This window comes from Lagopus leucura, unplaced genomic scaffold (assembly GCF_019238085.1).
Source record: "Lagopus leucura isolate 7727_CA_CO unplaced genomic scaffold, USGS_WTPT01 Super-Scaffold_100001, whole genome shotgun sequence".
NCBI lineage: Eukaryota > Metazoa > Chordata > Aves > Galliformes > Phasianidae > Lagopus > Lagopus leucura.
In genome coordinates this window covers 47,656,760-47,672,116 of record NW_024962262.1, presented here as the reverse complement: position 1 = coordinate 47,672,116, position 15,357 = coordinate 47,656,760, and the positions used below count along the sequence as shown (strand labels likewise).

The window sequence follows — 15,357 nt, the reverse complement described above, 5'->3', positions numbered from 1 at the left end:
AAAATTATATTCCCATTACAGAAGAAGAAAAATAAATGTGTCAAAACCATTGAAAATGAACACAAATGCGCTAAGGGCAAACACAGTTGGTATGAACTGGCCTTGACCTCAGCTGACCCAAATTAAACTCCAATCACTGTGGGATTAATTCTTCTGGCATGAAAAACACAGCCTGTCAACAGGAATGGAAAACATCCCACAAATCAAGAAACATTAAAGCCTAGTTGAGGATTATGCATGAAGAGTGAGAGGATTATGATAGGAAACAGTTCTTAGCCTGATGAGCAGAAAACTCTGCTTCCCAGAGAAAGGAAATTGCATGTAGTGTTCCCGTGCAGCCTAGAAGAATGTGCTGCAAGCTTCTGCTAGGTGAAAAAGATAAGAAAATCAGAATCTATAAGATGAAGCCTTCCCATGCAAAGCCAACAGTTGTTATGGATATCTGTCTGTCTGTATGTAGCTGAAATTAACACATTTTCTTTAGTGAGTGGATTGCAGTTTGCCTTTTTTTTTTTTTTTTCATTTATCTGTTTACTGCTGGTAACAGAATGCAGTTTCCCACCATCTCCTTTAAAGTTCATGCAATCAGCATATCTGTTTTCAGGCTTTTTGCCTGTTATTGTAGGTTATATTGTTGGTGTGGAGCCGAACAAGAGGTCAAGTGATTTAAAAAGACAGGAGATAAAGAAATGCAAGCAATCTGTCAAAACTTATCTCACATTGAAGGAATGCTGTCTTTCTCCATCTTAATGCAGACTACGCATCTCCTCTGTGTGCCCCAGCAGGGCAGCTACAGGAAGATAGAATATAAATATTGGAACTTCTGTGAAGTGTCCACGCTTGCAGTAAGTTCTCTGTTGCTGAGACTTGCCCTCATTCATTCAGTTCAGGAAAACCCTTGTATATGTACTTAAGCTCTACTGAAGTAAATGGGATTTCAGCACAAGCTTAAAAGGTAAGAGTCTATTGAGAGCTTTCCTGAATAGGGATTTGTGCTTATTGCACTTGGTTCAATCACCCCATGAGATTTTGGTTTCTGAATTTTTCAGCACACGAATGGAAAGGGTATGTTTTGTGCATTCAGATCAGTTCTTTCTAGTATTTCTAGTGTATGAAAATTTTCTGGAGAGTGGTACAGAACAATTTATTCTGAAGAGAAATCATTGTATATTGTACATATGCACAGATACATATCTACTCTCAGAAAACATCTTCTCAACATTGAAGAAATATTCACCTTTGTTTGGGTCAATGCTGTGGTTGACTATTTCTGTAGCACAGTGTCCAGAATAACTGAATTATCCACGAAAGGTTATATAGTCCAAATGAATGGCACACAGTCATTATGACAAGTGAGTGCTATTCCGCACCCAGTGAAGTCCTTGTTGAGTGTACTGAACTAAATGCTCCATACTGCTGTGCAAGGTGATAGGTCCCATCAATGCATCCAAGTCGTTAAAAAATTCTACAGGGAGGGAAAAAAAAAAAAAAAAGATTTCAGCATCAGAAGAGTGAAGCTGTATTTGCTATTTGTCACCCTTTAATAGGTTTTATTCTTTTGCAAATTGAGTCAAGCTGAACATTTCATGGGAATGAAAGTTTAGTGCTAGTGAGATTAATTTTAAAGCCCCACGGTTCATGATGTTACAGGCTGATACGTAACAATTTTCTTTTGAAAGAACAAAACAGTGAGTTCTTCAGCTTTGCCTTTCGTTAATTTTCATTGAGTCTTGATAAAACAAACAGATGCTGGGCAAGATTTATATTAAGGACAAGTGAATCTAAAAGCCTATATATAAGTGTCTATCTCTACATATGCCAGATATCTAAACTGCCTTGATAGACAAATAGAGGCATATATACAACGTGATCATCCCAATCTAAAGAGTAATCCACCTAAATAGTCAATAGCTACTTAATTACATCCTTAGAGGCATATAATGTCCATTTGAGATGTCCTCAGGCAGTTGATACATACATAGCTGACCTAACACAGGACATACAGGAGACTTCTGGAGCAGCAGTACAGGAAAGGACACCTCAAAGGGCATTGGGTAGCTACAGTTAGGCAACTGAACTGGATCCCGGTGTCATCTTCAAGGTGAACTGAGCAGCCCTCTGAACTCTGCTGTTTGTATTGAACAAAGTTCCATCCACTGCAATGAGAGATTAACCCAACAGCTCACATACAAACACCTACATTTAAGTGTCCTAATTTTGATTTGAATCCTGATCACATCCCTGCCTTAAATACAGTGAAACCAGTTTAACTGGGAAAATCTTACCCTGAATAGGGAGTGAGGGTGCTTTGTTCCTATCTGTCTCTCCTTGGGACTGGAGGTTGGACGGGTTCTCATTTCTTTTGCAGAAATGAAGTGTACTCCTGATTTGTGACATGGTCTGGATAGAAGCATCCCAGCCAGCTCCGTGACTCTGGGAGCAGAAGTCTGCCTTGCCCCTTCTCAAACCTCTCTCTCCAGAATGACACAAATGGCAGTGAATACTGCCCGCAGATACATCTGTGACCTGTGATCTGTCTGTCACCAGCAATGTACAGAAAAAATTAGTGATATAAAGATGCTTCCAAATGAGACAGCTGTCAAAAATTGCATTTTTTGGGTAATTTTGGGACAGACTAGAAAAAGACTGAAGAAAAAAAGAACCTCTGCAGCCCTACTCTGCTGACAGGATTCCTGTCAAAGCATTTTTTTGCTGATCAAAACATGTGATGTTCTTATAGAGTGGCCCATATCCTTGAATCACCCACCTCTATTTTCCTTGGCCAGGTTGTCAGCCATCTCCCAGTAGTCATAGCTGTGCAGGATGCTGTTGGTGATGCTGACGTGGTTGGCGGCCATCTGATGGATGCGCTGGGGGATGCTGATTATAGGAGATGAGGAAGGGGGCCCTGTGCTCCCCTGGGATCCGACAGAACTGACTGGAGAAGGGCTAGGGGACATGGGCGATGGAGTTCCTGTGCTCCTGAAATCAGATGTTGACACCATGGCTTAAAAGAGTGTTTGGTTTAAAAACATGGAAGTATCAGAACATACAGCAGGTAAGAAAATGTAACACCTGACAGTCAATATGTTCTAAGTTTCTGTGCAACAGGTGAACTTACTTTCCACTGTTACCCCAAGAAGATGGGTTCTGGGCGGCTTTTGATGAATTCTGTAAAGGAAAAATAATTAACAATGCACATAATTAATGTAAAAATACGAAATGAGGAGCAGCAGACAATATAAAAGTAAAGGAATATAAAGAAAAAATTGTGCAGACAGAGGTATTCGAATCTCTTGATGCAATTAACCCAGAGAGCCTGGTTTGGAATTGTGATGAAGCGGTGCTGTAGCACAGACTCAAATCACATTCCATTACACATCCTGAGATGGGGGCTGGCTAGGAAAACACGCTCGCTGATGCTCAACCTTCTCACAAAAACCCTGGGAGTTCAGAAGGAAGTGCTAGGACTCTTTGTCAGGTTTAGGCTGGAATTTCTTGTGATAGAGAAAACCAGAACACAAGAAGGCCGTGAGCAATCCTACAGAACATTCAATCATGTAATGCCTGATTTCCACCAATCATGGAACTTCAACCAGAATTTTTTTTTCCTTTTAATAAAAGATAGCTAGGCATACAGAAGTCCTAAGTCACTATCATCCTTGCTCTCTTTTGTCCTGCTCTACTGTTCAGCAGGCCTCTAAGTTAGGAAAATAGGTCCTATTTCAAGATTTCAAGACTCAACTTTCTTAACTTCAGTGTTTCAGAGTTTTGTTGGTCCTGTGCCAGCAAAACTGCACGTCACCTGGCATTATCAGTAATGTTTCCACACACAGTGATCACATTAACTTAATGGTTTTCCGTAAGATGGGCACACTGCTTGAGCCTCTCCTAAAAAAAGAAACCTTGTTTTCCCACCTTTGATGCGTCCTCTGCATTCCTTCAAGTGTTTCCACACACCAGAACTGCATTTTGACACCTGGCCTTCTGTATTATTGCTATGAAGAAGTAGCTCAGGAGTGTCCCACACTGGGCTTTTCCTTCAGTGGGGCTTTTTTGTTTTTTTTTGGTGTGTGTGTCTTCAGAACTACTGGCCTTCCTCTTTCTAGTGCAACAGAAACTGAGCACGTGTTATTTACTTACAGAGCTGGAGGCAGGAAATTGAGAAAACTGAAATGGAATCAAGGATACTTCCACTGTAAATTTAAGTAGCCTGTGCCTTACTGTACAGCTTCCCATACCTTTTTTTCTCATGTTGGCTTTTTTTTTTTTTTTTAAATTCTCTGCTACATTACTTTTTTTTAATATAATGGAAATAAAATACTTAAAAGGAGATTTAATAAGTTTTCTTTTCTTGTTTAAAATAAAAGTACGTCCGATTTTCCCTGAAAATATGTGTGAAATGGTTTAAAGCCATTCTCTGGTTGAAAATATATGTGGAAGCTCTTAATGCAGTCAGTATTTCATGTCACTTGGTTTTGAAAGCTTTTAGATACCAAATATGAAATGAGTGGAGAATTGGCTTGTTTTCCACTGAAAATTATGGCAAATGGATTTTTTTTTCCTATTTTTACTTTCAAAGGTGAGAATACTTACTAATGTGAAACTACGCTATCATTCTATCAGCAGGAGCTTTGCAGAAAACAAGCTCATCTTGTCTGTAACAGAGTGTAAGTCCATTTTATGTTTGCTGTGAAACAGTTTCTGTCTGCGAGTAAGAGACATTTTACATGGTTGAGAGCCTGACCATGCTGCTCTTAATGCAGGCATTCTCTGAATTGGTGAAGAAAAAGAAAGTGTTATAATTGGCACATATTTCTTTCCCCTGAAATCAAGTCATTGTTAGAGAAACATAAGATGTTGAATTATATATTGCTAAATTTTTAGAAGCAATTACAGTGACTTCAATTTCAGTTTGACAATAACAGATCTGTCAATTTCCTTCAATGTGTTCATGTGTTTAAAATCTGGTCATGAATGCTTGTGGTTGTATTTGAAATTTTTTATTAACAAAATGTCAAAGGATGGATGTTTTTCATTTCAAGGTACGTTCCTCTGTTAAAAAGAAGAAGAAAAAAAGAAAGAGAAAAAAAACAAAGGAGCCTCATGTTTAAAGACAAATGGCTGTTCCAGTTCCCAAAACAGTTTGTCTTGAAACAGTTTGTGTTAAAGCATTTATATGTACATATTTATTTAATTAGAAAGATAGAGGCTATTTTTCTTTCCATGTAGATTAAATGCTGGATGGACTGACTGCTAGGAGGGCTCCACCATAAAGATTCTGTCCTTGAGATACTTTCAGAAAAAGGCTGCCTGTCAAATAAAATAGATTAAAATGCTTTGAATGACTTCCTGTTTTATTCAAAACAACCAGGCTGTAGACCAGGCAGGAACTGGAGATAGGAAACAGTAGCACACAAAGTAAAGCAGGAAGGGGAAGCCAGTGGTGCTCTGTCAACTACATGGCAGGTGGCTTGGTTGCCCTCTGGTGCTTTTGTACAACTCCCATTGAAGTCAGTGTGGGCTCTTTGCTAGTTCCTCGGGTGAGAACATGTCCCACTGCACTGCCTTACCTACCCATGCTTCTAAGGGGAAGTCCTGCAGCTGAGGACCGATACAGATCAAAGTCTTCAACTCACAGGAAGTCTAGTGGGAAGTGTAATCCTGGAGGTGATTCTTGGAGCAAAATCTCCAAAATCTACCTACAACAGAGCAGGTTAGCACTAGATAATTGATTAAGAGTAACCTGAAAATGCCTGTTAGTACAATAAATTTCTTAGCCTTCCTGAAGGGACATGACTTGTATATTGCAAAGAGGGTCCCTTGTGAAGGCAAAATAAGTAACCAGTGATTAAGTGTTGCTATGGCAGTCTATAACAATGTTCCTACCGACTTAGTGGGACAAGAACTAACCCCACAGCTATTGTTTTTATTAAAATGTATTTACTGTAACAACACACTGATTTTAGAACATGTGAAAAAAAGAGTACCTTGAAATACTCAATAAGTGCTTTCGAATACTTGACAGCATGGTCTCTCTTGAGTCGGAACATCCTCCAGTACAGAAGGGCCAGGCAGCGGTAACTGCAATGAAAGGGAGAGCAGAAGGTGAAGTGTGCCTCCAAACAGTATTCTCTACGAATTATCTTAAATTCTTCAACTAATGTGCAGTGGAAAACTGGCGGCACTTTGCTTACTACTAAGTTCACTTGTTCTGTTCATTTTACTTATTACAGAATCTTATCATACAATGGCTGAGGTTGGAAGGGACCTTAAAGATCATCAAGCTCCAATCCCTGCCCTGAGGGGTATAGCTTCCCCTCACCAGCTCAGGCTGTCCAGAGCCCCATCCAACCTGACCTTGAGCACTTCCAGGGATGGGGCACCACAGGTTCTCTGGGCAGCTGTGCCAGTGCCTCACCGCCCTCTGAGTGACGAATTTCATCCTGATGTCTAATCTAAATCTTCCCTCTTTTGGTTTAAACCATTCCTCCTTGCTCAATCACTATTAGATCATGTAAAAAGTTGGTCTCCCTCCTGTTTGTAAGCTCCCTTCAAGGTTCCCCCAGAGCCTTCTCCTCTCCAGGCTGGACAAGGCCAGCTCGCTGAGCCTGTCTTCATAGGAGAAGTGCTCCAGCACTCTGATTATTTCTGTGGCCCTCCTCTGGACTCGCTCCAACAGCTCCGTATCCAAACATGGTTAGATGCCACAAAGTAGGTGACAGTGCCCTAACCGTATGCGTGCTGTACTGGGCCACTTCCATCCTTATGAAGAAGACTGCTAATGATCTTTCACACTTTGCAGTGGATTCATGAGCAAGGCTAGGTTAGGTGCTGCGGCCATGGCAGTCCGTGAAGAGAGCCACAGAGCAGACTGTGATCGGAAGGGTTTGTGCACCTTGGTTCCCAGGTTTTAGCCCTGAATTTGATGCACTCATGCTTCGACAAAGGAGAAGTCATTATTAGCCTGGAACCCCCAAAAGATTTAATCTTTAAATTCATTTCTCGTTGCAAATGCAACAGCAGCCTTTCGGGGTGCCCCATCCCACTACTACACTCCAGCAACCTGCAGCCTATATAACAAACTAGCCATTCTGGCTCTATCTCCCGTGTGCCTTTCCCAGCAGACTTAGGCAGCCACGCGTAGCCTCCTGCCCGCCCAGGCTCCACGCAGCTCCCGAGGCTGCAAGCTGTCCGTGGGGAAGCGCTACGCCGGCCCCCTCAGCCCGCAGCCGGCGAGTTGCGGCCGCCCGCCGCTGGAGGACAGCCTCGGCTCGGCAGACGGGCAGCGGCTGGCAGGCAGCGGGCGGGAGGGAGAGGCCCGCCGCCCCTCACCGCTCCCCCCTCCTCACCCCCCCTCGTTTCTTTTTTAGCCGCTTTTCAGTAATTCCCCACCTAAGCATTTTTAAAGCAATTCCCGTGCCCCGTGCTCCTCCCGACCGCGCCAGCAGACTGGCGACAAAGGAAGGGCGTTTAAAAGGAGCGCGCACCTCTGAATACTTGGTTCTTTCTACACAAATGATTAATTAGGACTCTTTTATTTATGGAGGATGAAGATGCATTCAGTTTGGGTTTTTAACAGATGGTTAATAGATGTTAAAAACACACTTGCTGATTGTAAATGTCCACTTACTGAGAATCAGTAACCATGTAATAGGTATTTGATGTATTAACTACATAGATATTAAATTAAAATTTGATTTTAACAGCGTTTAAGCATTTTACTAGCCATCAGCAGCCACCCTACAGAATGTAAGGTGCGTGTGTATATCCTGAAATCTCTGTTTGGGAGGGAATCCAAGAGGCTTAATTATCGCCATCACCGTATCTCTCTTCACATAATGTAAATGTAATTTACGATTATAGAGCCTAAATGTCAGCCACAAAGAAATTGCCAAACTATTGGTACAAAAGTACATTGCTCATAAAAACAGCAAACCATCGGGCATTTAAAAATTAATTATGCTGATGTACGATAGCTGACCTGCCACAGTCAATAAGTATGAATTGCTTATTTACAGAGACAGAACGCAGACCTGTTGCAGTGATATGAGGGCTGGACCTTTCCAGAGCTGAAAGTATGCTCTTTCTTTCAACAGACAACATAATCCTATCTGGCCGCGTCCAGCGTCTGATTTTCAAGAACTGTCTCCCTGCAGAAAAGGAGCCTTTTGAGGAAATGGTGATCTACTAACCATAGTGCTGCCAACTGCTTGTCTTCTGGCGTGGCATTGGGGCCTGAGTGGGTTTTTAGTCTCACTGCGTACCTTAAGCAAAAGGAAAGAAGCCCATGTGAGTAAACCGACACAGCTTTATTTTCCTGATCAGCTCCTACAAGAGCTATGCTGACCAATGTAATTTGAGCTGGCCCGTTATACACATTTGCTCAAGTTACCAAACATGCATGTCCTTTTCTGGTTGTGTTTTGGAACTATTTTGCCATTAACGGTGCCTCCCTGCACTCCTTATACAGCAGTAACTCCCCCCGACCATAGATCAGTGCAGAGGGAAGCCCAGCTGGCAAGGTGCTGCTTCCTGGCTTGCTGTGCTGCCCTACTGAAATAACCTCCGCCGTCGGGGAGGCCCAGTTACACAGAGTTCACGCAGGGAGGTTTTTGCAGTGCTTGAAGGCAGGTGACAGCCTGTCTTGAAGCTGGTGCTGCCCTCACCCTGCCAATTCCAAGCGTGTCTACCCGGATTTGAGCCTCCAAGCAGAGCACGGCACAGGGGGAACTTGTAGCTCAGAGCTATTTTTGCACATATGACATTACGCTCAAATCCTATAAATATTAAACATCCACAGTGGTAACACTGCTGTTTCAAGAGTGTATGTGCTGTGCAATCATAAATTAGTTTCTGGAAATCTCGGCTTCCAGCTGAATACCTGAACAATGGACAAGGTTAGGACAACACAGCACTTCTGGGCTCGCTTCCAGAAAAATACCTGCTCCCCATAATTAGCTGCCTGTGGTTTTTCTTATCTTTGTTTTCAAACTTTAATCCTGATACATGTGCAAAGATTCAGTATGAACATTTTGTTTTAACAGGTGTACCTAGTAAAGCTAGCATATTTTTCTAAGCTGCAGCAAGTGAGATCAACAGTAATTCACACTACTACACAACCACAGCTACATACATTATTGAAAGCTATGAATCTGCAAGCAAAATTCATTTCCAGAGTTAGGGCCATATATTTGCTATCACGATAAAAGACAGGGCAGACAAAGGAAGAGCTCTCTGCCTGTGATGGTGCAAGTATTGAAAAAAAGAGGGAAGAGATGCAGAGATGCAGTATTCTACTCTCCTACTGAAAAAAAAAATATTTTACTTTGTTTAATAATCTTCCAGTTAGAAAGCTGGCCTCAATCCACTGAAATGCATGAGAAGACAGCCCTAAGTGGAATAAAATGCCAATGGAATTTTGTTAATGTTGGTGAGAAAATGATTGCATCAACACTCCAAAAAAGAGCTCCAAAAGAACGCAATTGTTTGAGGAGCTTTGCTTCATTATGAATATGATTAAAAATGAAATGTTTTAATTACTATGACCTTAGTGCTGATGAGACCTGCATGGTTGACTGTCCTAAGGAATTATGCCATCGTCACTGACAGTGCAGCTTTCTCTGCTAGTGTGCTGGACTTTCTCTTGCAGAGGGTCACTCAGATGCTGGGATGAGTTTGACCTATTTTTCTCTTCCAGCACTCAATATTAACTATTAGTACAAATTACAATAGAGGAAAGGACTTAGAAAAAAGAAACTCTCCTTGTAGGAATTGTGGGTAGGACTGTATCTGGATTATCTTGTTTGGATAGCCATGTAGCTGGGTAAATGTAGGGATCTGTTTAAGTGTGAGCTGGACTGTTTTCAGGAGTCCACTAGCATCCGTAGAACACACACTAATGGGCCTCAAATGCCCATTTTTGCTATGGCTGTTCACATCTTTCAGGTAACAATTATACTGTAGACTTAAATATGTTACAGCATTTGCAAATGATCACTCCATGAGTGTGTTCTGTTATTAGGTAGCAGTTTTTTTCCCTTTTGAGGAGCACTTGACTTATACCTTGAACTCTTTCAGTAATTTGCAACTCTGGTAATATTAAAAGCTTTGTTTATTTTGCATTCTACACCATTTCCTAATTCGATTTCCAGTGAAATCACAGATAATCCATTTGTGTTACATATGACTGACGAGGCACCTGGCAAGTCCTCACTTCTCTAGAAAATAATGCGATAAAGTAGATGAGCATATTTGCATGAACAGAGTAACCCCTGTGGTTGTCTCCTCCCTTCCTACCTGATGAGTTCAACTGTTTCTGAATACATTGTATAGGGGGATTTAGATTCCATTGGGCCTTGTTCCATTGCATTTCCACACTCAATAAACGATAGTGCTGCTTCTGCATAATTCAGTGCCTTTCCAAACTTTTCCACCTAGAGGGAAAAAATAAGGACACATAGAAATAATGTAGTCATCAAGACATGGTTACATTTGATGGGATTTTCTCAATGTGAGATTTTCTCAGTGTGACTTATAAACTTGACACAAGTCAGTATATCTTCAGATTCATAAATTTTCCTATGAGAAAGCTAAAGCTCATCAAACCTTGTGCATCAGTGAAAATCGTAAAACAGAAAGCAGAGCTGAAAAAGGCTAAGAGATGTTATTTGGTCCACGCTCTTGTGTCAAAAGAAGGATCAACTCTGCCTAAGATGCTCTTCAGCGCTGGAAATCCCATGAACTCAACATCAGGCCTTTTGACTCAGCTATCAAGTGTCCTTACCATTAAAAGTGGTTTCACACATTGCAGATGCAGTCTTTCACCAGTCAACAAAGGAAGGCAATGATTGTCTTGAACTAAGAGAATAGGAGTTAAATATTTTGACTACTCTTATTCAAAGGCTCATCTCCATTCTCACTTCTTTTTCATTCCTACCATTTTCAGCACTGCGTGGCCTCTTGTCAGGATTTTGCCTTCTATATCCTCCTCCTCCTTTACGGACTACTCTACTCTCCCAGCTTTTCATGCCATCCTTCTTCCTCACCCAGTTTGTTCTCTTACTTTCTGAACTTCTTTGATGCCACGTGTTTGTGTGCTTAAACATATACATATGCACATATATGTCCTCAGTAATAGTGTATATGCACATGTGCACATTATGTTCATATGTGTACGCTTAGATACCACTTATCTGGTCTCAGAATTTCATTTTTGATGTGGGTAGAGATGAATCATACTATTATCTCTCTGTCCTGACTTGTCTTTCCTTCAATCAGAACTCCTGCGGTACATAAAGCCCATTAATGGACTGGATGCATTTGGTTGAAATCTGATGCACGCAGTGAAAGGTTAATGGACCTTATTCTTTTCTAAGGGATAAAGATTTTAAATAGTAACTTTGGAATGGCACACTGGCTTCAATCTATTTTAGGTTCTTATATGACTCCCATTGCGATCATACCGGAGAATTTCACAAACTTTTTATTATATTTCTCTCCCTGACGCTCTTCTGCAGGTGGAAGTGCTATTATCCCAATTTCACAGATGGGGAACTAAGGAGCAGAGAGACTTAGAGTCATTTTCAGGCTGCTCACTCTAAGTGCTTATATTAGGTATTGCAGTGCCAAAATAGGAGGTATCGAGCCCAGCAAGGTGATGCAAAGTGCTCCCATTTCCCTCCAGGATCCCTACACAGTCAAGGAAGGGGGAAGTACTTGTGATGAGTGATTCAGTATCAGTAAGGAGCTGGTCCACTGCGGAGGAAGACTGAATGTGAAGGATATTTCTATCACCTAGTGCTGATGGGAGGCTATTTAAGCCATGCCTAAGTGACTTTCGTGTAGGAAATTTGTGTCAGAGCGGAGTAAAACACTTGCACCTCCTATTTCTGGGAGTCTACCATAAAAACATTTTTCCTCGGGCTAAGACAGAATTTCCTTTGCATATTAAGTGATTTTTTTTTTCATTTTGTTTAAAGCAACACACTAAAATGCACCATTTGTACTTTTCCACAATATTTTCTGATTTAAGACTCTCTTTAATATGGAACTGAATAAACCATGGAAATTTGTGCTAATAAACACAGCTGGAGTGTAAAACTGTGTGTTAGTGTCCTAAATTAAGGGCCTGCTACGGCTTCCTTGGCCATTTTACACTCGGCACAGCTAAGAAGAAGAGGTCAAGAAAGAGAGACTGTGAGATACCTGTCTTCTTTTCTTCTTTCCTGCTCTTGTGACCACAATGTGTCTATCAAGCAGGGCAAGGCAGGGACTGCAGCTACTTCTACTTGCAAGACAGCCATGCTGAGTCCCACTCCATAGATTGCCCCTTCTGTACCAGAGGCTGGCATTTTAAAGCTGTGCTGGCTTATTCACTGTGCTGGACTAAAACAGGCTAGGAGAAAGGTAAGAGATGGCTAAGTGGAGCTTTCCTGGAGCACCATGTGCTTCATTGCACCCTTCTGTTTGGGAAGATGGGGATCCCTTCAAGCACTCCATAAGGCCCCAGGTTCCCCTTTCTCAAGAAGGTCTTACTGGCTATTTTTCTAGGCACGTCAGAGCTGGAGACAAGAATGTGTTTGTTGCAACACCCCTCTGTGTGAAACATGTTCCTGCAGGGTTATGTGCTGCTGGTTGTCTTACAAAGGGATTGTCATGAAGGGATGATTCTTTTGGTACTGGAGAGCCAAAACTTCTCAAAAAAAGGGTAGATTCCCTGAACACCAGACCAACCTGGACTATTATTACAGGGCCCAGCCAGCTTGTTAAACTGAGAAGAAAGGTATGTGGATGCACATAGTATAGCATGTAACCACACAGTCTCTATTACTACAGTTGCTAATTAAAGCATAGGGATAAATGGAAATTTTTATTTATCCAGGCCTTTATCTCAGTAAGTCATTATTTGTTAAGTCATAGTTTATTGGGCTATGAACATTTGATTATATAAACATTTCTTAATTTAACAAGCCTAGCCATCCTTATAATAGATTTTATAATTACCCCAGCAATACCGCGCTGATGAAGAAACTGCATTACAAAAATAATTTGGAGCAACATAACTGGAAAGAAAATATTCTCACCATCGCATCTGCTTTATGTTTCTTCCGTTTAGCTTCCTGCATAAAGTAATCTGCATTGCGTGGCCTACCAGGGGAAAATAAGAAGACACTTTATTATTTTCTGAAGCAGAATATTTTCAGGTTATTTTTCCCCTATTCTAAACCTGATTTGCAAACATTTTTTATGAAGAAAATACACTTATCATGTAACCATGCATCTTATATTTTCAAATTGCTGCCTGTGGAGACAATAGCATTTATGGCTGTTCTCATTCTTTAGAAGTCAGTGATTCAAAGCAAAAAAAGCTAATAAAATGCATTTTTATGGATTGTATAAACTGCTTCCCAAATTAGTGCAGTTTTGATCTACCAAATGGATGCAAGCATTGAGCGGAACAAGTTATTCCATTTTCTCCTCTCCCTTGTGTTTGCTTACCTCATTTTCTACTCCTTCCTGTTCGCTGTCATTTGCCTTGGCTTCTCCTTCCTTACAAAACAAGTGTGTTTAATCTCTCCACTTCAAAAATGCACACTGAATCTGCTTGCCTCCACCTCCTCCCCCTTCGCCTTATCTGTAAGCACACTGAGAGTGCTGTTTGCTTTTGCTGCCAGTTCATTTGTGACACGGTGCTAGGCTGCCAGCTGCATGCCACTAGCATTACTTGTGTCAAATTCTCCATTGATTTCTCCTCAAATAGATCTCAGAGACTCCATTCCATCCTTAACCTACCTGACCTAATGACTGCAAGGCACAAATTCAGTTGCTGTCTCCGTGCTGAAATTCACAAGACCATTTCTGATCCACACTAATCCACTTCTATTCAAACTGAAAACACGAAGTGCTGTCCCCCTGGCAGTGCTTGGTGACCAATTCACTGAGCCCTCATGGCTGAAACAGATTTCTTCATCTTCTCCCTATTGCACTTTTCTCAATGGAGGGAAGCCATCTGCCATGTCATTTTAGTGCGTAACACAGTATCTTCAATTCTCAAAAAAGTCTTCGTATGTCCTGACCATGGAGATTCCCCCAGTCTCATATGTGTGAGACATGGCCTTCCTCCTTCTACTCAGCTAAAACTGAGTCCCAGCTCATCTCAGCACATACTGAAGTTACCGCTGTATCCTTGTCACTCTCAGAAGTTTCTCCTTGAAAAACTGTTCTCTTAGAATTCCTTCAAGTCATCCTTTAGACGTTTTCTAATGAAAAAGGGATATTGCTGAGTATTCAGAAAATGAATAACAATATTCTTGCCATTCTTGATTTTAAATGCATGGCTTTGTGAAAAATAGGGTATTATGGTATTACTGCAGCGTAGCAATCCTAATATATAAATATATTTTAATTTGGATTTCTCAGAATGTTTGTTAAAAAAATGTATGAGTCAGAGAAGATATAGATCTAAAAACTGAAGTCAATGTATGAGACAAAAACTCTTGCTGACAGCGGTAAGAACACTTTCAGGTCCACAACAGATTAGTGGGAACAAGGTGGAGCCTCTTGACAGAAGAGGACAACCATATCTACTTCCTTGAATCAGTAAGGCCATTTGCCACCGCATCTGCGTAGTCTGTTTCCTTCTTCTTTCATGCACACAGTTTCAAGGAAATCTAATTATATCACAGAAGGTTAGTCATAACTCTTATTTTGAAGGCTAAATATCATCAGAGAGAAATAAAATTTGCAGCCTGAGTAATTTTGAATGACATCTGTCCTAAAAAGTTTGATGATATGCTGAAAAGTAGTTCATTTGTTCCATCTTTAAAATGTTCTTCTCCCTCAGAGTGGGATTTTTCCCCAACTCCCCAGAAGAAAGAGGACTAAAGACAGATTTCTGTCCCAGCATCACATAATCTACTGCAGCTGCCAATACTTTCTGTAGCCAGCAAAATGCTAACATTTTCTTAACAACACAAACCATCTGGATTGGTTTTGGTCAGTTACAGAATCGTAGAATTGTAGAATCACAAGATTGGAAAGGAGTTACAAGATCACTTAGTCCAACCATCCTCCCATTACCACTGCTACCACAAGCTACCAGACCATATCTCATAGCTCCTCATCCAGACGCCTGTTGAACACAGCCAGGGACGGTGACTCCACCACCTCTCTGGGCAGCCATTCCAGTGCCTGACCACTCTGAGAGAAAAAGTTTCTCCTCGTATCTAATCTAAATCTCCCCTGGCACAACTTGTGGCCAATTCCTTGGGTCCAGTTTGCTTCCTGGGAGAAGAGGCCAAACCCCTCCTCCTTCCAACCTCTCTTCAGGAGGATGAAGAGTGCAGTGTGGTCTCC

At 41.3% G+C, this 15,357-nt stretch overlaps 1 protein-coding gene and 1 non-coding gene across 2 annotated transcripts in view; both read right to left on the bottom strand.

Annotated features, from left to right (window-relative positions):
- Nucleotides 1-823: 823 nt before the first annotated feature.
- The window catches only part of AFF3 (AF4/FMR2 family member 3), a 317,614-nt gene continuing 303,080 nt past the window's right edge, over nt 824-15,357 (bottom strand). The window contains exons 15-21 of the mRNA XM_042868275.1: nt 13,086-13,149; nt 10,300-10,436; nt 8,196-8,267; nt 5,991-6,084; nt 3,122-3,171; nt 2,768-2,982; nt 824-1,465 (exon numbers count right to left, since the gene is read on the bottom strand). Coding sequence (XP_042724209.1) covers nt 1,344-1,465; nt 2,768-2,982; nt 3,122-3,171; nt 5,991-6,084; nt 8,196-8,267; nt 10,300-10,436; nt 13,086-13,149 — 754 coding nt within the window. The 3' untranslated portion in view covers nt 824-1,343. The remainder of the gene's footprint in view (nt 1,466-2,767; nt 2,983-3,121; nt 3,172-5,990; nt 6,085-8,195; nt 8,268-10,299; nt 10,437-13,085; nt 13,150-15,357) is intronic.
- Nucleotides 6,689-6,798, bottom strand: LOC122178446. The gene has a single exon (XR_006178337.1). It is a non-coding gene; the product is annotated as a U6atac minor spliceosomal RNA (small nuclear RNA).